The 17,875-nt window shown below is 43.8% G+C and overlaps 1 protein-coding gene across 1 annotated transcript in view; it reads right to left on the bottom strand.

The window, feature by feature from the left end:
- Positions 1–1,469: 1,469 nt before the first annotated feature.
- The window catches only part of LOC138405575 (NACHT, LRR and PYD domains-containing protein 12-like), a 19,610-nt gene continuing 3,204 nt past the window's right edge, over positions 1,470–17,875 (bottom strand). Inside the window, exons 2-11 of the mRNA XM_069515055.1 lie at positions 16,923–17,072; positions 16,703–16,822; positions 16,091–16,305; positions 13,970–15,878; positions 12,790–12,963; positions 11,915–12,088; positions 8,881–9,054; positions 5,848–6,021; positions 3,394–3,567; positions 1,470–2,292 (exon numbers count right to left, since the gene is read on the bottom strand). Coding sequence (XP_069371156.1) covers positions 2,271–2,292; positions 3,394–3,567; positions 5,848–6,021; positions 8,881–9,054; positions 11,915–12,088; positions 12,790–12,963; positions 13,970–15,878; positions 16,091–16,305; positions 16,703–16,822; positions 16,923–17,050 — 3,264 coding nt within the window. The 5' untranslated portion in view covers positions 17,051–17,072 and the 3' untranslated portion in view covers positions 1,470–2,270. The remainder of the gene's footprint in view (positions 2,293–3,393; positions 3,568–5,847; positions 6,022–8,880; positions 9,055–11,914; positions 12,089–12,789; positions 12,964–13,969; positions 15,879–16,090; positions 16,306–16,702; positions 16,823–16,922; positions 17,073–17,875) is intronic.

Here is a 17,875-nt window from a genome sequence, read left to right as displayed (position 1 = left end):
AACTAATAACTACTAACTGCTAACTACTAGCTGCTAATAACTACTAACTGCTAACAACTAGCTGTAGTTGTGTCCGTCAGCAGCCTCACCTTCACCGGGTTCTTCCGAGTTCCACTCGGTTCTTCTGAGCAGCTGGCGACAATATAGAATCACACATGTCACATGACGGCACGCTGTCACATGACGGCACGCTGTCACATGACGGCACGCTGTCACATGACGGCACGCTGTCACATGACGGCACGCTGTCACATGACGGCACGCTGTCACATGACGGCACGCTGTCACATGACGGCACGCTGTCACATGACACACTGAGTCAGTCAGCTGACAGGCGCAGCGCCGCCTCCTGCTGGACTGGAGCGAGGACCGGGTGATTGGCAGGAGCTCAGTCCACAGAGAGCCGGCCTGGGAACCGGAGGGCGGACCAAAGTAAGGAAGGGGGACTGGTGGTTGCAGAGGTGCCAGTTCACCTCCTGGGCACTGCCGAGGTGCCCTTGAGCACCGAACCCCCCGATTGCTGCCTACTGATCCGTGTGGTCACTGTGTGTACCGTGTTCCCTGCAGAGGTCATGGTGCACGCAGAGCTGTGTGTGCATGATGTGGGACATCAAGAGGAATCTGAACTCCGTCAGTGGATCTGAAGCCTCACACACTGACACAGGATCACAGTCCTCTCACTTCGTTCGGTCTGTGTCGCCGTGACAACAGAGATGATGCTCTCACTGCAGAGGAGGTGGACTGGACCTCAGAGCGTCAACATCTGGTGGACAGATGTTAGAGCCGCGTGTTCGTGAACAAGGCGTCACAGTCACATGTTACTCTGACACACGTGTGGCGATGATCAAAGAGAACTCGAGCCTGTCAGGTGACGAACGTCAGAACAAACATTTCTTCTCCTGAAGTCAGAAACTGAGACGGACTTAAACTCAGTGAAATCCTCATGATGAGACAAGTGTCTCCGCTGAATAACAACAGGCCCAAAATGTCCCTTTTCTCCAGGACATCGTCTCTGGGACACTTTCTGTCACTTTTCTCTGCTGTGAACCCGTCGTCCATCATTTCCCAGCATGCTGCTGTTCCCAGAGGCCTGCTACAGTCTCCCCCTTGTGGTTGCTCTGAGTTGGTGTTGGAGAACACAAACACATTTACGTCAGTTGTAGAAATTATTTGAGCAACAATTCACAAACTGGACAGACGAAGAGTCTTCGTCTACGTTTGTATAAAACGTCCTCGGCTCAGTTTTCTATGAAATGTGGTCAAATACTTCTTGAGCAGTTTCCTCTGAGACTTCAAAACGCTGCGCTCTTCATCGACTCTTATTCATTGAGTAAACATGACGTTCATTCTGCTTCTGGTTGGTTCCATCATGTCAAACTGGTGATCTGGTTCATTCACCTGCACCAAGGAGCCGATGTCTTCACCTGTTGGTCGGTTTGTTTGGAGATAAAGAAAAAGCAGAGTCATGATTTCCAGTAAAGTCGGTGGAAGGATGTTTATTGAGCTTTAAAGCAGAGATGAGAAGAAACAACACAACTTTTCTCTCCCAGATGTTTTTCTTCTCGTTACATCTGGTTGGTCACAGAGGAAATGATCCATGTGTTTGACTCCTGACTGTATATAAAGGCTTTGACTGGGATGTTCTGCTGTTATACTACAGCGCCACCTGTGGGTCAAAAAGTAGAAAAGCAACCACTGCTCTGCACCTGATGATTTTAAACTCAAAGTGATTTAAACGTGTTTCACTTTGTGTCCAACTAAATCAACGTGTGATGTGAATCCAGGAACCTGAAGCAAACAGACAGGATGTGGTTATACACACATGGACATATACTGAGGGACAAAGGTGGACAATGATAAAGACAGACTTAGATACACTAGATGTGACTCTGTATAGAGGGTTTATATATTCTGCTCATTTCAATAAACACATTCTTCATGTGAATAAACACAATCCATAACGAGGGGCAAGATTTTGGGGCAAGAAGGTTCGTGGTTTGAATCCCGGTTCAGATGCGGTGTCTCTGTGTGCAGTTTGCATGTTCTCCCCGTGTTTTCTCCAGGTGCTCCGGCTTCATCTCACAGTCCAAACACATGCAGATGAGGGGTTGGGTGAATTGGAGACTACACACAAGCTGCTGCTGCTTCAGCCTCTGGATCATCAGGACACAGCTCAGCCTCCGTCCACACACACTGTCCTCTTCACACTGTCCTCTTCACACTGTCCTCTTCACACTGTCCTCTTCACACTGTCCTCTTCACACTCACCTTTACAAAGATCCTGTCCTCCATCTGTTGAGAGAAGAAGACATCAGTGTTAACAGAGACTCACTTCATCAGCTGTGAGTCAGTGATGCAGCACATCCAGTATAAAGAGCAGCAGGGACTTCAGTCCTGTTCAGAGGTGGAGCAGCTTCCTCTCTGCTTCATGTTCACGTGTTGGAATGAACACGCTAAGAGCTGCACACACTTTGACCATCACGTGTGTTTCCTCTGCATGTGAAAGTGCAGAGTGGACACTTGAGAGGTGGATTTCCTGCTGTTACAGGTGAAGACATGTTTCACTGTGTGTTGATGAACATGTGCTTCTGACAAACTGTCAGTGGACAGATGAGACAGATGAGACAGATGGACAGATGAGACAGATGAGACAGATGGACAGATGAGACAGATGAGACAGATGGACAGATGGACCTCAGCAGAGCTTCTGCTCTGTAGAGACAGCTCATGGTTACCATGGTGATGATGCTTCTCTGAGGCTTCAGTCACACTGATCTCAGAGCTGTGACAAAGAGCCAACTGATCAGATGTTCACTGATGAAGTGAGAGAACAAAGTGTCTCAGATCAGATGAAGACGTCTCTGCTCATCATGTGAGGCTGTCAGCTGTGGTCCAGCTTCACTTCCTGTTCACATGAAAACAACAACAACTGTCGTCTTCACATCAACTCAATCAAACGATCACAACCGGCTTCTGGCTCGTCTGATTGGCCGACTGTTGTCTCTCTGTGTTTCTGTCCAATCCTGAAGTCTGTCATCGTTGTCCTCTCACAGCTTCACTGAGGAAACACTGAGGCCTGAACTACGAAGACACTTCAACATGTCCACACAACAGTGGAGAGTCACTTTGCTCAGTGGGCGGAGCTTTTAAACAGGTTGATCTCCAACTTCACCTGCTCCGGAGCATGTTAGCCGTCCATCATCAGTTACCATGGTGATTTAACCAGAGAAGAAGTGAACGAGCTTCGTAGGACTGAAGAAACTAAACCTGAAGTTAACCTGATAACCACAAATCCTGCTTCTGGTCCAGACCCTGGATCTTCACTGTGATACTGACTGTGTTTAGTAAAATACTGATGAAAGCAGCGTGGACTGACTCCAACCATCTACTGACCTCAGAGTCTCCAGTGGACAGGTTGGACTCTGTAGAAGATCACACAGCTCCTTCACTCCTGAGTCCTGCAGCTCGTTGAAGCTCAGATCCAGTTCTCTCAGATGAGAGGGGTTTGACCTCAGAGCTGAAGCCAGAGAAGAACAGCTGATCTCTGACAGACTGCAGAGACTCAACCTGAAGAAAGAATAAAACTTAACTGTAAATGAATCTGAGTTCATGTGTGAAAATAACAGATATTCATGTCAGCACAGACTCATAACATGGAAGAGAAATATGAAATCAGACATGTTGGACTAAAGACGAGTCCTGATTCAGTAACAATAGATTATTTGGACCCGGTCTCTGTCCTGCAGATCAGTTTATGAAATCCAGAACTAAACACAGATGAGTTTTAACAAGTAGCTGAATATTTAAAATGTCCCAGATTAATGAATGAATGGATTCAAGTTATGTCTGAAGATGAATTATGTTCAATGAGTATTAAATGAAGCGTTCGGGCATAGCTTCACTTGACAACAAATGACGTCATGAGGTCAAAGGGCAAACTCCGCTAGGGTACGCTCGTTTACATTCCCCGGGCGGTCCGGGGGTTTACGTTACCACTATATAGTCTATGCATAATATGTCAATGATCTCCGGCTATGGCCATGATCCAAACCTGTGACTCTCTCTCTCTCTCTTTATGTTGTGACGGCCCATTAAGTACATTTGCAGGTATTTTCTTTATCTAATATATTTTATTTTATTGGATTGTTTATTAAAAACAAGGGGGGGGGGGTTCTACCTTATGTTGATTCTCTATCAGATAATTGAATCACTAGTTTAATAGACTGATTATAGCTCAAATACTTTTCTATCAAAGAGACAGTGGCTGAGACCAAGAGTGTGATCTCAGAAAAAGCTTGGAAGCTTTGGGAGTCTTGTGTTTTTCTTTAGAGAATGACACTGAGGATAATGGGGAGGTTGGGGTTGATGTGTTCATTGTTTGTGTTGAAGGTTTTATCTGTATTCACTTGGTCATGTTTGAACGTACTAAGGTCGACTAGAGTTACACAGCTAACTCAGATACATCACAAAAGGTATAAAATGATCCTTCACATTTTCTTCTTCCATAAACTCTGATGGCAACACCTGCTCCCTCAACTTCAGGGAGAAACGGCTGCCACATGAATCTAATCAGCTGGAATGTTCGGGGACTTAACCATCCAATCAAACGTCATCAAGTATTCTCTCATCTCTTACACCTTAAAGTCAACATTGCATTTCTTCAACAAACTCAGCTAAAAATAGAGATCACCCGAAAATGAAGAAAGATTGTGTTGGACAAATGTTCCAGTCTAAATTCAACAGTAAAGCTAGGGGTACTGCTATTTTGATTCATAAATCAGCTCCATTGATTGTCTCCCATGTAGTAGCTGACCCAAATGGCCGTTATGTAATTGTAACTGGCTCTTTATTTAACGCCCTTTACTCTTAGCTAATGTATACGCCCCCAACTGGGACGATAGTGATTCTTTCAGAAACGTTCTTCACTCATTACCTGGTATTAACACTCACTCATTATTACTTGGGGAGACATGAATACTATCATGGACCCTACACTTGACCGCTCTTCCACAAGACCGTCACCACTCTCAAAGTCTGCTCTGGTTCTGCAGTCGTATCTGGAGACCGATGGGGTCGTTGACGCACGGCCACTTCTTTATCCATCAGACAATACTGGTTCTTCTCTCCTGTACATCAAACATACTCGTGCATCCATGACTTTTTGGTTGATGAAAAGTGATTATCTCAGGTAAAAGCATGCACGTATAATAGTATTGTAATATCTGATCATAGCCCTCTGGTGTTAGAGCTCAGCTTTCCTCATCAAAATTCTATTTACTCATGGAGGCGTAACCACCATACGATACCCTTACATACGTATGAGGTCGTCAGCGTGGACGTGTGTGACAAGTTTCAGGATCTTGCAATGATGATAAAGCTTTCAAACCACATACGCCATTACACGAACTTCAATGCCTGGCCACGCCCACACCCTTCACAATTTGGAAAAGTTAATTCTAACTTTTAATCCCCCATGGCTGAAGAGTCACCTGACCAAGTTTGAAGGCATTACCATTAAATCTCTAGGAGGAGTTAGATCATGTGCGAGGTGAGGAAACAGGTAAAAACGGCGTCAAAATGCGTCTTCCAATCAAAATGGCCGACTTTCTGTGGACCTGGCACCATGACGTCAAGAGGCTATTTTGCACAGTTTACCAGACCTGACGCGTCCAAAAATTGGTGAGTTTTCACCCACGGGAACACGTCTAAAACATCACAAACAATATTGAAGAATAATAATTGTTTCACAGCAATCGGGCCCTAATAATACAATGAGTATTAAATGAGATGAACTGTGTATAAATGCTGTGTTATAGATATGAGATCTACAAAAGTCAGTGAACTGACCCCAGAGTCTCCAGTGGACAGGTTGGACTCTGTAGAAGACCACACAGCTCCTTCACTCCTGAGTCCTGCAGCTCGTTGTAGCTCAGATCCAGTTCTCTCAGATGAGAGGGGTTTGACCTCAGAGCTGAAGCCAGAGAAGAACAGCTGATCTCTGACAGTCTGCAGTGAATCAACCTGAAGAAAGAATAAAACTTAACTGTAAATGAATCTGAGCTCATGTGTGAAAATAACAGATATTCATGTCAGCACAGACTCATAACATGGAAGATAAATATGAAATCAGACATGTTGGACTAAAGACGAGTCCTGATTCAGTAACAACAGATTATTTGGACCCGGTCTCTGTCCTGAGATCAGTTTATGAAATCCAGAACTAAACACAGATGAGTTTTAACAAGTAGCTGAATATTTAAAATGTCCCAGATTAATGAATGAATGGATTCAAGTTATGTCTGAAGAGGAATTATGTTCAATGAGTATTAAATGAAGCGTTCGGGCATAGCTTCACTTGACAACAAATGACGTCATGAGGTCAAAGGGCAAACTCCGCTAGGGTACGCTCGTTTACATTCCCCGGGCGGTCCGGGGGTTTACGTTACCACTATATAGTCTATGCATAATATGTCAATGATCTCCGGCTATGGCCATGATCCAAACCTGTGACTCTCTCTCTCTCTCTTTATGTTGTGACGGCCCATTAAGTACATTTGCAGGTATTTTCTTTATCTAATATATTTTATTTTATTGGATTGTTTATTAAAAACAAGGGGGGGGGGGTTCTACCTTATGTTGATTCTCTATCAGATAATTGAATCACTAGTTTAATAGACTGATTATAGCTCAAATACTTTTCTATCAAAGAGACAGTGGCTGAGACCAAGAGTGTGATCTCAGAAAAAGCTTGGAAGCTTTGGGAGTCTTGTGTCTTTCTTTAGAGAATGACACTGAGGATAATGGGGAGGTTGGGGTTGATGTGTTCATTGTTTGTGTTGAAGGTTTTATCTGTATTTACTTGGTCATGTTTGAACGTACTAAGGTCGACTAGAGTTACACAGCTAACTCAGATACATCACAAAAGGTATAAAATGATCCTTCACATTTTCTTCTTCCATAAACTCTGATGGCAACACCTGCTCCCTCAACTTCAGGGAGAAACGGCTGCCACATGAATCTAATCAGCTGGAATGTTCGGGGACTTAACCATCCAATCAAACGTCATCAAGTATTCTCTCATCTCTTACACCTTAAAGTCAACATTGCATTTCTTCAACAAACTCAGCTAAAAATAGAGATCACCCGAAAATGAAGAAAGATTGTGTTGGACAAATGTTCCAGTCTAAATTCAACAGTAAAGCTAGGGGTACTGCTATTTTGATTCATAAATCAGCTCCATTGATTGTCTCCCATGTAGTAGCTGACCCAAATGGCCGTTATGTAATTGTAACTGGCTCTTTATTTAACGCCCTTTACTCTTAGCTAATGTATACGCCCCCAACTGGGACGATAGTGATTCTTTCAGAAACGTTCTTCACTCATTACCTGGTATTAACACTCACTCATTATTACTTGGGGAGACATGAATACTATCATGGACCCTACACTTGACCGCTCTTCCACAAGACCGTCACCACTCTCAAAGTCTGCTCTGGTTCTGCAGTCGTATCTGGAGACCGATGGGGTCGTTGACGCACGGCCACTTCTTTATCCATCAGACAACACTGGTTCTTCTCTCCTGTACATCAAACATACTCGTGCATCCATGACTTTTTGGTTGATAAAAAGTGATTATCTCAGGTAAAAGCATGCACGTATAATAGTATTGTAATATCTGATCATAGCCCTCTGGTGTTAGAGCTCAGCTTTCCTCATCAAAATTCTATTTACTCATGGAGGCTTAACCCTCTCCTGCTATCTGATGAAGGATTTCTCCAGTACATCTCCAAACAGATGGACCTTGTTCTAAACACAATAACAGAGGACATGTGGCCGTCTGTCCTCCATAGAGTACGTTCTTCCTCCATCTGTGCCAGACATGGACTCCTACAATTGAAGGTTCTACATGGCTTCATTTGTCAAAGGAAACATGAGCAAAGATTGATCCAGGGTTAGAGCCCTTATGCAACAGATGTAAGGCAGACACAGGTTCCCTCATTCATACTTTTTGGACTTGTCCAAGTCTTCACAATTATTGGACGTCTATATTTGAGACATTCTCTGAGGTGTTTGGACTCAATTTAACCCCTCCCCCTTTGATTGCAATTTCTGGAGGAGTTTCTGAAGACGCTCTCCTTCCCAAACATTACTCCAATGCTATTGCTTTCGCCTCCCTAATTGCTCGGAGACTTCTCCTTGTGAAATGGAAGCAGGAGGCCTCTCCCACTCATGTGCTATGGACTCCAGAACTTCTGAAGTTTTTACATCTGGAGAAAATAAGGTGGACGTTAGGTGGTTCAACAGGTACATTGGATAAGACGTGGCAACCATTTCTAGCACACATGAAGACGCTAAAGCTGTGTACCCTTCTGTGACTGATTTGTGTTTGAACCAAGGTGTAAAACATTTGACATGGAGGCAGCTGTGATTGACATACATGTCTTCCTCTTTACTGGATTGTATGGACATTTGCTCATTATTATTTGTTGTTGTTTTGCCTGAAGTTTTTCTTGTGAAAGTTGACATTTGACTTCATTTCATGTTATTGTTTATCCTTTTGTTTTGTTTGTTCATCTTTTTATTTAGAGATATTATTGTCACTATTACTATTGTTTTGTTTGTTTGTTTCTATTTGTTGTGTATGAGATGTTTTTTGTTTTTGGGGGGAGGGACATGTAGAGGGGAGGGGACGAAGATGCAACAGACACACCTCTGTATTAGCATTTAGCACTTACTGGATTACAAAGCTGCTGTATGTTGTTGATAAAAAAGGAAATAAGATTATTAAAAAAATAATACAATGAGTATTAAATGAGATGACCTGTGTATAAATGCTGTGTTATAGATATGAGATCTACAAAAGTCAGTCAGTGAACTGACCTCAGAGTCTCCAGTGGACAGGTTGGACTCTGTAGAAGACCACACAGCTCCTTCACTCCTGAGTCCTGCAGCTTGTTTCCACTCAGATCCAGTTCTCTCAGATGAGAGGGGTTTGACCTCAGAGCTGAAGCCAGAGAAGAACAGCTGATCTCTGACAGACTGCAGCGCTCCAACCTGAAGAAAGAATAAAACTTAACTGTAAATGAATCTGAGTTCATGTGTGAAAATAACAGATATTCATGTCAGCACAGACTCATAACATGGAAGAGAAATATGAAATCAGACATGTTGGACTAAAGACGAGTCCTGATTCAGTAACAATAGATTATTTGGACCCGGTCTCTGTCCTGCAGATCAGTTTATGAAATCCAGAACTAAACACAGATGAGTTTTAACAAGTAGCTGAATATTTAAAATGTCACAGATTAATGAATGAATGGATTCAAGTTATGTCTGAAGATGAATTATGTTCAATGAGTATTAAATGAAGCGTTCGGGCATAGCTTCACTTGACAACAAATGACGTCATGAGGTCAAAGGGCAAACTCCGCTAGGGTACGCTCGTTTACATTCCCCGGGCGGTCCGGGGGTTTACGTTACCACTATATAGTCTATGCATAATATGTCAATGATCTCCGGCTATGGCCATGATCCAAACCTGTGACTCTCTCTCTCTCTCTTTATGTTGTGACGGCCCATTAAGTACATTTGCAGGTATTTTCTTTATCTAATATATTTTATTTTATTGGATTGTTTATTAAAAACAAAGGGGGGGGGGTTCTACCTTATGTTGATTCTCTATCAGATAATTGAATCACTAGTTTAATAGACTGATTATAGCTCAAATACTTTTCTATCAAAGAGACAGTGGCTGAGACCAAGAGTGTGATCTCAGAAAAAGCTTGGAAGCTTTGGGAGTCTTGTGTTTTTCTTTAGAGAATGACACTGAGGATAATGGGGAGGTTGGGGTTGATGTGTTCATTGTTTGTGTTGAAGGTTTTATCTGTATTTACTTGGTCATGTTTGAACGTACTAAGGTCGACTAGAGTTACACAGCTAACTCAGAGACATCACAAAAGGTATAAAATGATCCTTCACATTTTCTTCTTCCATAAACTCTGATGGCAACACCTGCTCCCTCAACTTCAGGGAGAAACGGCTGCCACATGAATCTAATCAGCTGGAATGTTCGGGGACTTAACCATCCAATCAAACGTCATCAAGTATTCTCTCATCTCTTACACCTTAAAGTCAACATTGCATTTCTTCAACAAACTCAGCTAAAAATAGAGATCACCCGAAAATGAAGAAAGATTGTGTTGGACAAATGTTCCAGTCTAAATTCAACAGTAAAGCTAGGGGTACTGCTATTTTGATTCATAAATCAGCTCCATTGATTGTCTCCCATGTAGTAGCTGACCCAAATGGCCGTTATGTAATTGTAACTGGCTCTTTATTTAACGCCCTTTACTCTTAGCTAATGTATACGCCCCCAACTGGGACGATAGTGATTCTTTCAGAAACGTTCTTCACTCATTACCTGGTATTAACACTCACTCATTATTACTTGGGGAGACATGAATACTATCATGGACCCTACACTTGACCGCTCTTCCACAAGACCGTCACCACTCTCAAAGTCTGCTCTGGTTCTGCAGTCGTATCTGGAGACCGATGGGGTCGTTGACGCACGGCCACTTCTTTATCCATCAGACAACACTGGTTCTTCTCTCCTGTACATCAAACATACTCGTGCATCCATGACTTTTTGGTTGATAAAAAGTGATTATCTCAGGTAAAAGCATGCACGTATAATAGTATTGTAATATCTGATCATAGCCCTCTGGTGTTAGAGCTCAGCTCTCCTCATCAAAATTCTATTTACTCATGGAGGCTTAACCCTCTCCTGCTATCTGATGAAGGGTTTCTCCAGTACATCTCCAAACAGATGGACCTTGTTCTAAACACAATAACAGAGGACATGTGGCAGTCTGTCCTCCATAGAGTACGTTCTTCCTCCATCTGTGCCAGACATGGACTCCTACAATTGAAGGTTCTACATGGCTTCATTTGTCAAAGGAAACATGAGCAAAGATTGATCCAGGGTTAGAGCCCTTATGCAACAGATGTAAGGCAGAAACAGGTTCCCTCATTCATACTTTTTGGACTTGTCCAAATCTTCACAATTATTGGACGTCTATATTTGAGACATTCTCTGAGATGTTTGGACTCAATTTAACCCCTCCCCCTTTGATTGCAGTTTCTGGAGGAGTTTCTGAAGACGCTCTCCTTCCCAAACATTACTCCAATGCTATTGCTTTCGCCTCCCTAATTGCTCGGAGACTTCTCCTTGTGAAATGGAAGCAGGAGGCCTCTCCCACTCATGTGCTATGGACTCCAGAACTTCTGAAGTTTTTACATCTGGAGAAAATAAGGTGGACGTTAGGTGGTTCAACAGGTACATTGGATAAGACGTGGCAACCATTTCTAGCACACATGAAGACGCTAAAGCTGTGTACCCTTCTGTGACTGATTTGTGTTTGAACCAAGGTGTAAAACATTTGACATGGAGACAGCTGTGATTGACATACATGTCTTCCTCTTTACTGGATTGTATGGACATTTGCTCATTATCATTTGTTGTTGTTTTGCCTGAAGTTTTTCTTGTGAAAGTTGACATTTGACTTCATTTCATGTTATTGTTTATCCTTTTGTTTTGTTTGTTCATCTTTTTATTTACAGATATTATTGTCACTATTACTATTGTTTTGTTTGTTTGTTTCTATTTGTTGTGTATGAGATGTTTTTTGTTTTCGGGGGGAGGGACATGTAGAGGGGAGGGGACGAAAATGCAAGAGACACACCTCTGTATTAGCATTTAGCACTTACTGGATTACAAAGCTGCTGTATGTTGTTGATAAAAAAGGAAAGAAAATAATTTAAAAAATAATACAATGAGTATTAAATGAGATGAACTGTGTATAAATGCTGTGTTATAGATATGAGATCTACAAAAGTCAGTCAGTGAACTGACCTCAGAGTCTCCAGTGGACAGGTTGGACTCTGTAGAAGACCACACAGCTCCTTCACTCCTGAGTCCTGCAGCTCGTTGTCCCTCAGATCCAGTTCTCTCAGATGAGAGGGGTTTGACCTCAGAGCTGAAGCCAGAGAAGAACAGCTGATCTCTGACAGACTGCAGTCCTTCAACCTGAAGAAAGAATAAAACTTAACTGTAAATGAATCTGAGTTCATGTGTGAAAATAACAGATATTCATGTCAGCACAGACTCATAACATGGAAGAGAAATATGAAATCAGACATGTTGGACTAAAGACGAGTCCTGATTCAGTAACAATAGATTATTTGGACACGGAGACTCAACCTGGATAAAGAAATGTGAATGTTTGAATGTGTCCTCCTGTTATTGTGGATCGTCATCATGTCAACACAGACTCTCAACATGCTGCTGACCTCAGTCCAGTCTGTGACCTGAAGATAAATATCACATCAGACATGTTGGACCATTGTTTCATTCATCACCTTCTTCTCTGTGTGTTTGGTCACTGAGTAGGTTTGTGTCATTAAACACTGTTTAAAGTAGAGATGGCTCCTGACAGTCACTTCCTGTTTGGTTCTATACTCATCAACTGTCCAACGTGCTTCAATAAGAACGTGTCTTATTGTTGAGAGCCTGAGGAGGACGAGTGCTCGGTCTCTGTCCACATTTTACTCACTGACACTTTATGAATGGAGTTGGACTGATGAGGTGGACGTGACTGACAGGCTGGGTGAGGGACAGATGACTGAGGGACAGTGAGCAGAGCAGAACTGAGACAGTTCAATTTAAATAAATGACCAAATAAGAAAGAACTTTAGAAAAGTGAACCTTCAAGGATTTAAGGACCTGACCTCAGAGTCTCCAGTCGACAGGTTGGACTCTCCAGTCCAGCACAGAGCAGCTTCACTCCTGAGTCCTGCAGCTTGTTTCTATTCAGATCCAGTTCTCTCAGATGAGAGGGGTCTGACTTCAGAGCTGAGGCCACGACTTCACAGTGAATCTCTGAGAGTCCAAAACCACTGAGTCTGTAATTAAAGAAAATATCAAATGTGTTAGAATAAAATCAGAAAACACAACATTCATACAAAATGTGATCATGTGACCCTCACCCTGGTTAATCCACTTTTCCTCTTGAACATTTGATCTTAAAAACACCTCAAGAGAATCCTTTCAGATCTGGTACAAGCGTTCATTCAGACTAACAGATGACCTCATTAGATTCAGGTGGTCAAAGGTCAGAGGTCAAGGACTTGAACATGACGTCTCAAGTCTGTCTTTAGAGAACTTCTTCACATTTTGACCATTGGACTCAAAGATCAACTGATTAGATTTCAGTGGTCGAAGGTCAAAGGTTACAGTGACCTCATATTATTGTGAATGCAACATGTCAGTGACCTGCAGGGACTGACTCTGCACTGGTTGGTGGTGGTGCACAGACACAGGATGAGAATTCTAGTTTGAAGAAAGAATAAACTGTTCATGTTTAAAACTTTTCAACTAAGTTCACGTTCATTTGTTCTGTTTTTTATTGGGATGATTTAGACGACAGTTTTTAATCGATGGTGTCGGATCATGAATCCAGATCTTCACTTTAACACGGAGTCCTGCAGTTCACGGTCTCTGAGCACAAAATGTTGACGAGTCATGTTTCATGTTTAAATGTAGCCTCAGAAACTCTGGAGTGAATCAAACAGACTGAGTTCATCTTTCACCAGCTTCAAGAAAACTTCTAGAACATACTGGATATACAACAATGAGATGAGAATGTATATATACCATATGTACACATGTACTATTGTATACATATATTATACACACACACACTACATGTCTTTGGTTTGTGGATGAAGCTGGAGAACCCAGAGAAAACCCTGCAGACAGGAGGAGAACCTCCTCCTCACAGAGAGGCTGCACTAACAGTGTTGACCACTACAACACCATGCTGCCCACAAGAAGGAGAATCATTGAACACTGTGTGTGTTTGACTCATCTACACTGATTCAACATGTTATTGATCATGTCTGGACTCACAGAGCCTTCCTGCAGTTCCTCACAGCTGGGATCAGTCTCAGTCGACCCTGGTCTGATGTGTTGAACTTCTTCAGGTCCAACTCGTCCAGAACCTCCTCTGACATCTGCAGCATGTAGGCCAGAGCTGAGCAATGGATCCCAGAGAGTTTCTCCTCTGATTTGTTCTCTGACGTCAGGAACTGTTGCATCTGCTGATGTACTGAGTGGTCGTTCATCTCAGTCAGACAGTGGAAGATGTTGATGCTTCTGTCAGGAGAAATGTCATCACTCTGCATCTCCTTCAGGTTGTTGATGATTCTCTGGATGATGTTTGGATTGTTCTCTGTCCGACCCAGCAGGCCTCCTAAGACTATCTGGATGATACTTGGATTGTTCTCTGTCCGACCCAGCAGGCCTCCTAAGACTCTCTGGATGATCTCTGGATTGTTCTCTGTCCGACCCAGCAGGCCTCCTAAGACTCTCTGGTTGGACTCCAGACTGAGGCCGTGAAGGAAGCGAACAAACAGATCCAGATGACCATTTTTACTGGTGAGGGATTTCTTCATGGTTCTCTTCAGGAGGTCATCCAGGGAGAAGGTACCATCTGTGTTCCTATATGTTCCCAAGAAGTTCTTGAGTTCTTCTGTGTTCCTCTCGGTGTAACAGTGGAACATGTAGACTGCAGCCAGAAACTCCTGAACGCTCAGATGAACAAAGCAGTAGACTGATTTGTGGAAGATCACACACTCTCTTCTGAAGATCTCAGTACAAACTCCTGAGTACACCGAGGCCTCTGTGACATTAAGACCACACTGCTCCAGGTCTTCTTGGTAGAACATGATGTTTCCTTCCTCCAGATGTTTAAGTGCCAGCCTCCCCAGCTTCAGAAGAACGTCCCTGTCAGCCTTCTTCAGCTGCTGTGGACTCGTCTCATGTCCTCCACCGTACTTGTTGTTCTTCCTCTTTGTCTGAACCAGCAGGAAGTGTGAGTACAGGTCCGTCAGGGTCTTGGGCAGCTCTCCTCTCTGGTCTGTGGTCAACATGTGCTCCAGAACTGTAGCACTGATCCAGCAGAAGACTGGGATTTGACACATGATGTGGAGGCTCCTGGACGTCTTGATGTGTGAGATGATTCTGCTGCTCAGCTTCTCATCACTGAATCTCCTCCTGAAGTACTCCTCCTTCTGGGCGTCAGTGAAGCCTCGTACTTCTGTCACCCTGTCAACACATGGAGGAGGGATCTGATTGTCCGCCGCAGGTCGGGAGGTTATCCAGACGAGAGCAGAGGGAAGCAGATTCCCCTGGATGAGGTTTGTCAGCAGCACGTTGACTGATGACCTCTGTGTGACCTCAGACACGACCTCCCTGTGGTTGAAGTCCAGAGAAAGTCTGCTTTCATCCAGGCCGTCAAGGATGATCACAGGTTTACAGACAGCGAGCGTCTCTGCCGTGAGCTTCTGTAATGTTGGATGGAAAACACGGAGCAGCGTGAGAAGACTGTGCTGCTCGTCTCTCACCAGGTTCAGCTCCCTGAACGAAAGACCAACCAGCAGACCCACATCTTGGTTTTCTAAACCCTCTGCCCAGTCCAGAGTGAACTTCTGCACCGAGAAGGTTTTTCCAACGCCAGCGACGCCGCAGGTCAGGACGACTCTGATGCTGCTCTGCTGGTCAGTGAAGGCTTTAAAGATGTCGTGGCACTTGATGGGAGTGTCGTGGAGGCTCTTCTTCTTGGAAGCCGTCTCAAGCTGCCTCACCTCATGTTCAGTATTGACCTCTTCACTCTGTCCCTCTGTGATGTAGAGCTCAGTGTAGATCCTGTTGAGGAGGGTTCTACTTCTTGTTTCCTCAGTTCCTTCAGTCACATGTTCACATCTCCTCCTCAGACTGATCTTATGTTGGTCTAAAACCTCCTGCAGACCCCGATCTGCTGAAAGACAAGAAACAATGTCAGAGACAGAGAATCTGAGAATCTGCTGATTGTTTTCATCAGATACAGAAAAACTAGAGAAATCAAAGCTTTTGAACTTTGTGCTTTTATAACCAAGTGAAATGTTGATGCTGTCTGAAGGAACAAAATCAAACATGTGCTGTTGTCAGAAGTGAAGACATCAGCAGACACATGTACAGTGCTGCTCTGACCGGCTGTCTGAGCTCCAGCTCCTCTTCTGGATCTTTGTCCACACTGGGGACAGGAGGAGTCTCCTGAAGAACCAGACTGGTCCCAGTATGAGGTGATGCACTGTCTGCAGAACCAGTGTCCACAGCTGGTGGAGACTGGATCCTTCAGGACGTCCTGACACGAAGCACAGCGGGACGACTGCTCCTCCTCAGAAACATGACTCCTCCTCCTCTCTCTGTGAAGACATGTCCTGATAAGTCAAATGTCACAGTCACAGGTCGTCATCACGTCTGTCAAGGAGGTTTTGTTTCCACCCTGTATGTTTGTGTGTTGGTTGGTTGGTTCGTTAGTGGGATTATAAAAACCACTGAACAGATCACCAGTAAACTTGGTGAAGGATGTGTTCTGTGAACCAGATGTTCAGAGGACTGATGTTTATGAGTGAAATGGATCTAGTGAATTTCAAAGTGGTTTCATCAGGAGCGTGTTGGGCCTTGGTGGAGGTCTGAGCTCTTTGAGGGATTCTGAGAGATTAGTCACCAATTTCAATGAAGCTGTGTCCTAATGCAGGGGCCACACTAGAGGAAACTACATCCTCTTCAGATCAGTTCACTGTAGAAACAGTCTCTTACTTTGTGTGTGAGGGTCCAGGTTCATTACTGAAGAATGGAGGCTGATCTCTGGACCAGTCACTCTTCAGAGACACACAGCTGAACTCTGGAGACTCTGCTCTCAGTCTGTGGTCCTCACCTCTGCAAACACAAACATGTTTTCATTCAGAACTCATCATTCACTGATTCATTCTCTGAGGATTCAGTTTGGAGGTTCACATGTTTGTAGCAGGTCTCTTACTTTGTGTGTGAGGGTCCAGGTTCATTACTGAAGAATGGAGGCTCATCTATGGACCAGTCACTCTTCAGAGACACACAGCTGAACTCTGGAGACTCTGCTCTGTCCTCTTCCTCCACATAAACACTCATCTTCAGTCTGAGAGGAAAAACCCTGTGATGTCAAACACACAATGAAGCCAGGTGCATAGATTCAGTGTTTCTTCAAATATAACAAATGAACTAGACGATTGTCTAGAGCGGCACTTTGGCAGGGCGGCCAAATGTGAAGAGCTGAGGAACGTGTCAATCAAGCTGCAGCCGCCTCCTTCACTGCCTCCCGCCCCCAGCTCTCAAGAGCCAGTGGTCCATTCAATTTAACTTTATTTAACTCGATCAGAGATTGTCCTCAAATCCATTGACAGGATACTGCAGCATGTCTAAACAACCGAGATCATGTGGTCGGGAACATAAGAAGACTGTTGAAGTTCATTGTTAAATATATTGATCCCTGCAGTGTTGTGCTCCTTCATATTTGTTCTCAACGCTGAACTGAACAGACGTGAGCAGCGTTCACTCTTGCTCTTGGTTTCCTCATCATCGTATAGACCAGGGGTGAGGAACCTTTTTCACATCAAGGGCCATTTCAATTTGTATAAAGTCCTCCGAGGGCCACACTATTATGAACACATACCTAGGGACGCAAAAAGAGACGGGACAAAAGTCTGTAAGCTCTGTGTCACTCATGAGCTGCATGTCTTCACATGTCAGCCTCACCTGAGGGGAGGTGAGGCTGGAGCTGTTTCTCTGGTGAGGCCTCTGATGCTACGAGGGACTCCTTCACAAACTCTCCTTCCACACGAGGCTTCAGCTTCGTGGTTATTAATTCACTCACCACAAAACGTGCACGTGTAATATTCTCTGTCAGTCTGTGGTCGTGTGAAAGCTGCTTGTTGAGGTTAGCATGACTCAGCTGTA

Source organism: Paralichthys olivaceus, chromosome 2 (genome assembly GCF_024713975.1).
Source record: "Paralichthys olivaceus isolate ysfri-2021 chromosome 2, ASM2471397v2, whole genome shotgun sequence".
Classification (NCBI taxonomy): Eukaryota; Metazoa; Chordata; class Actinopteri; order Pleuronectiformes; family Paralichthyidae; genus Paralichthys; species Paralichthys olivaceus.
Note: the sequence above shows the minus strand (reverse complement) of the source record. Positions and strands in the feature narration are given on the sequence as shown.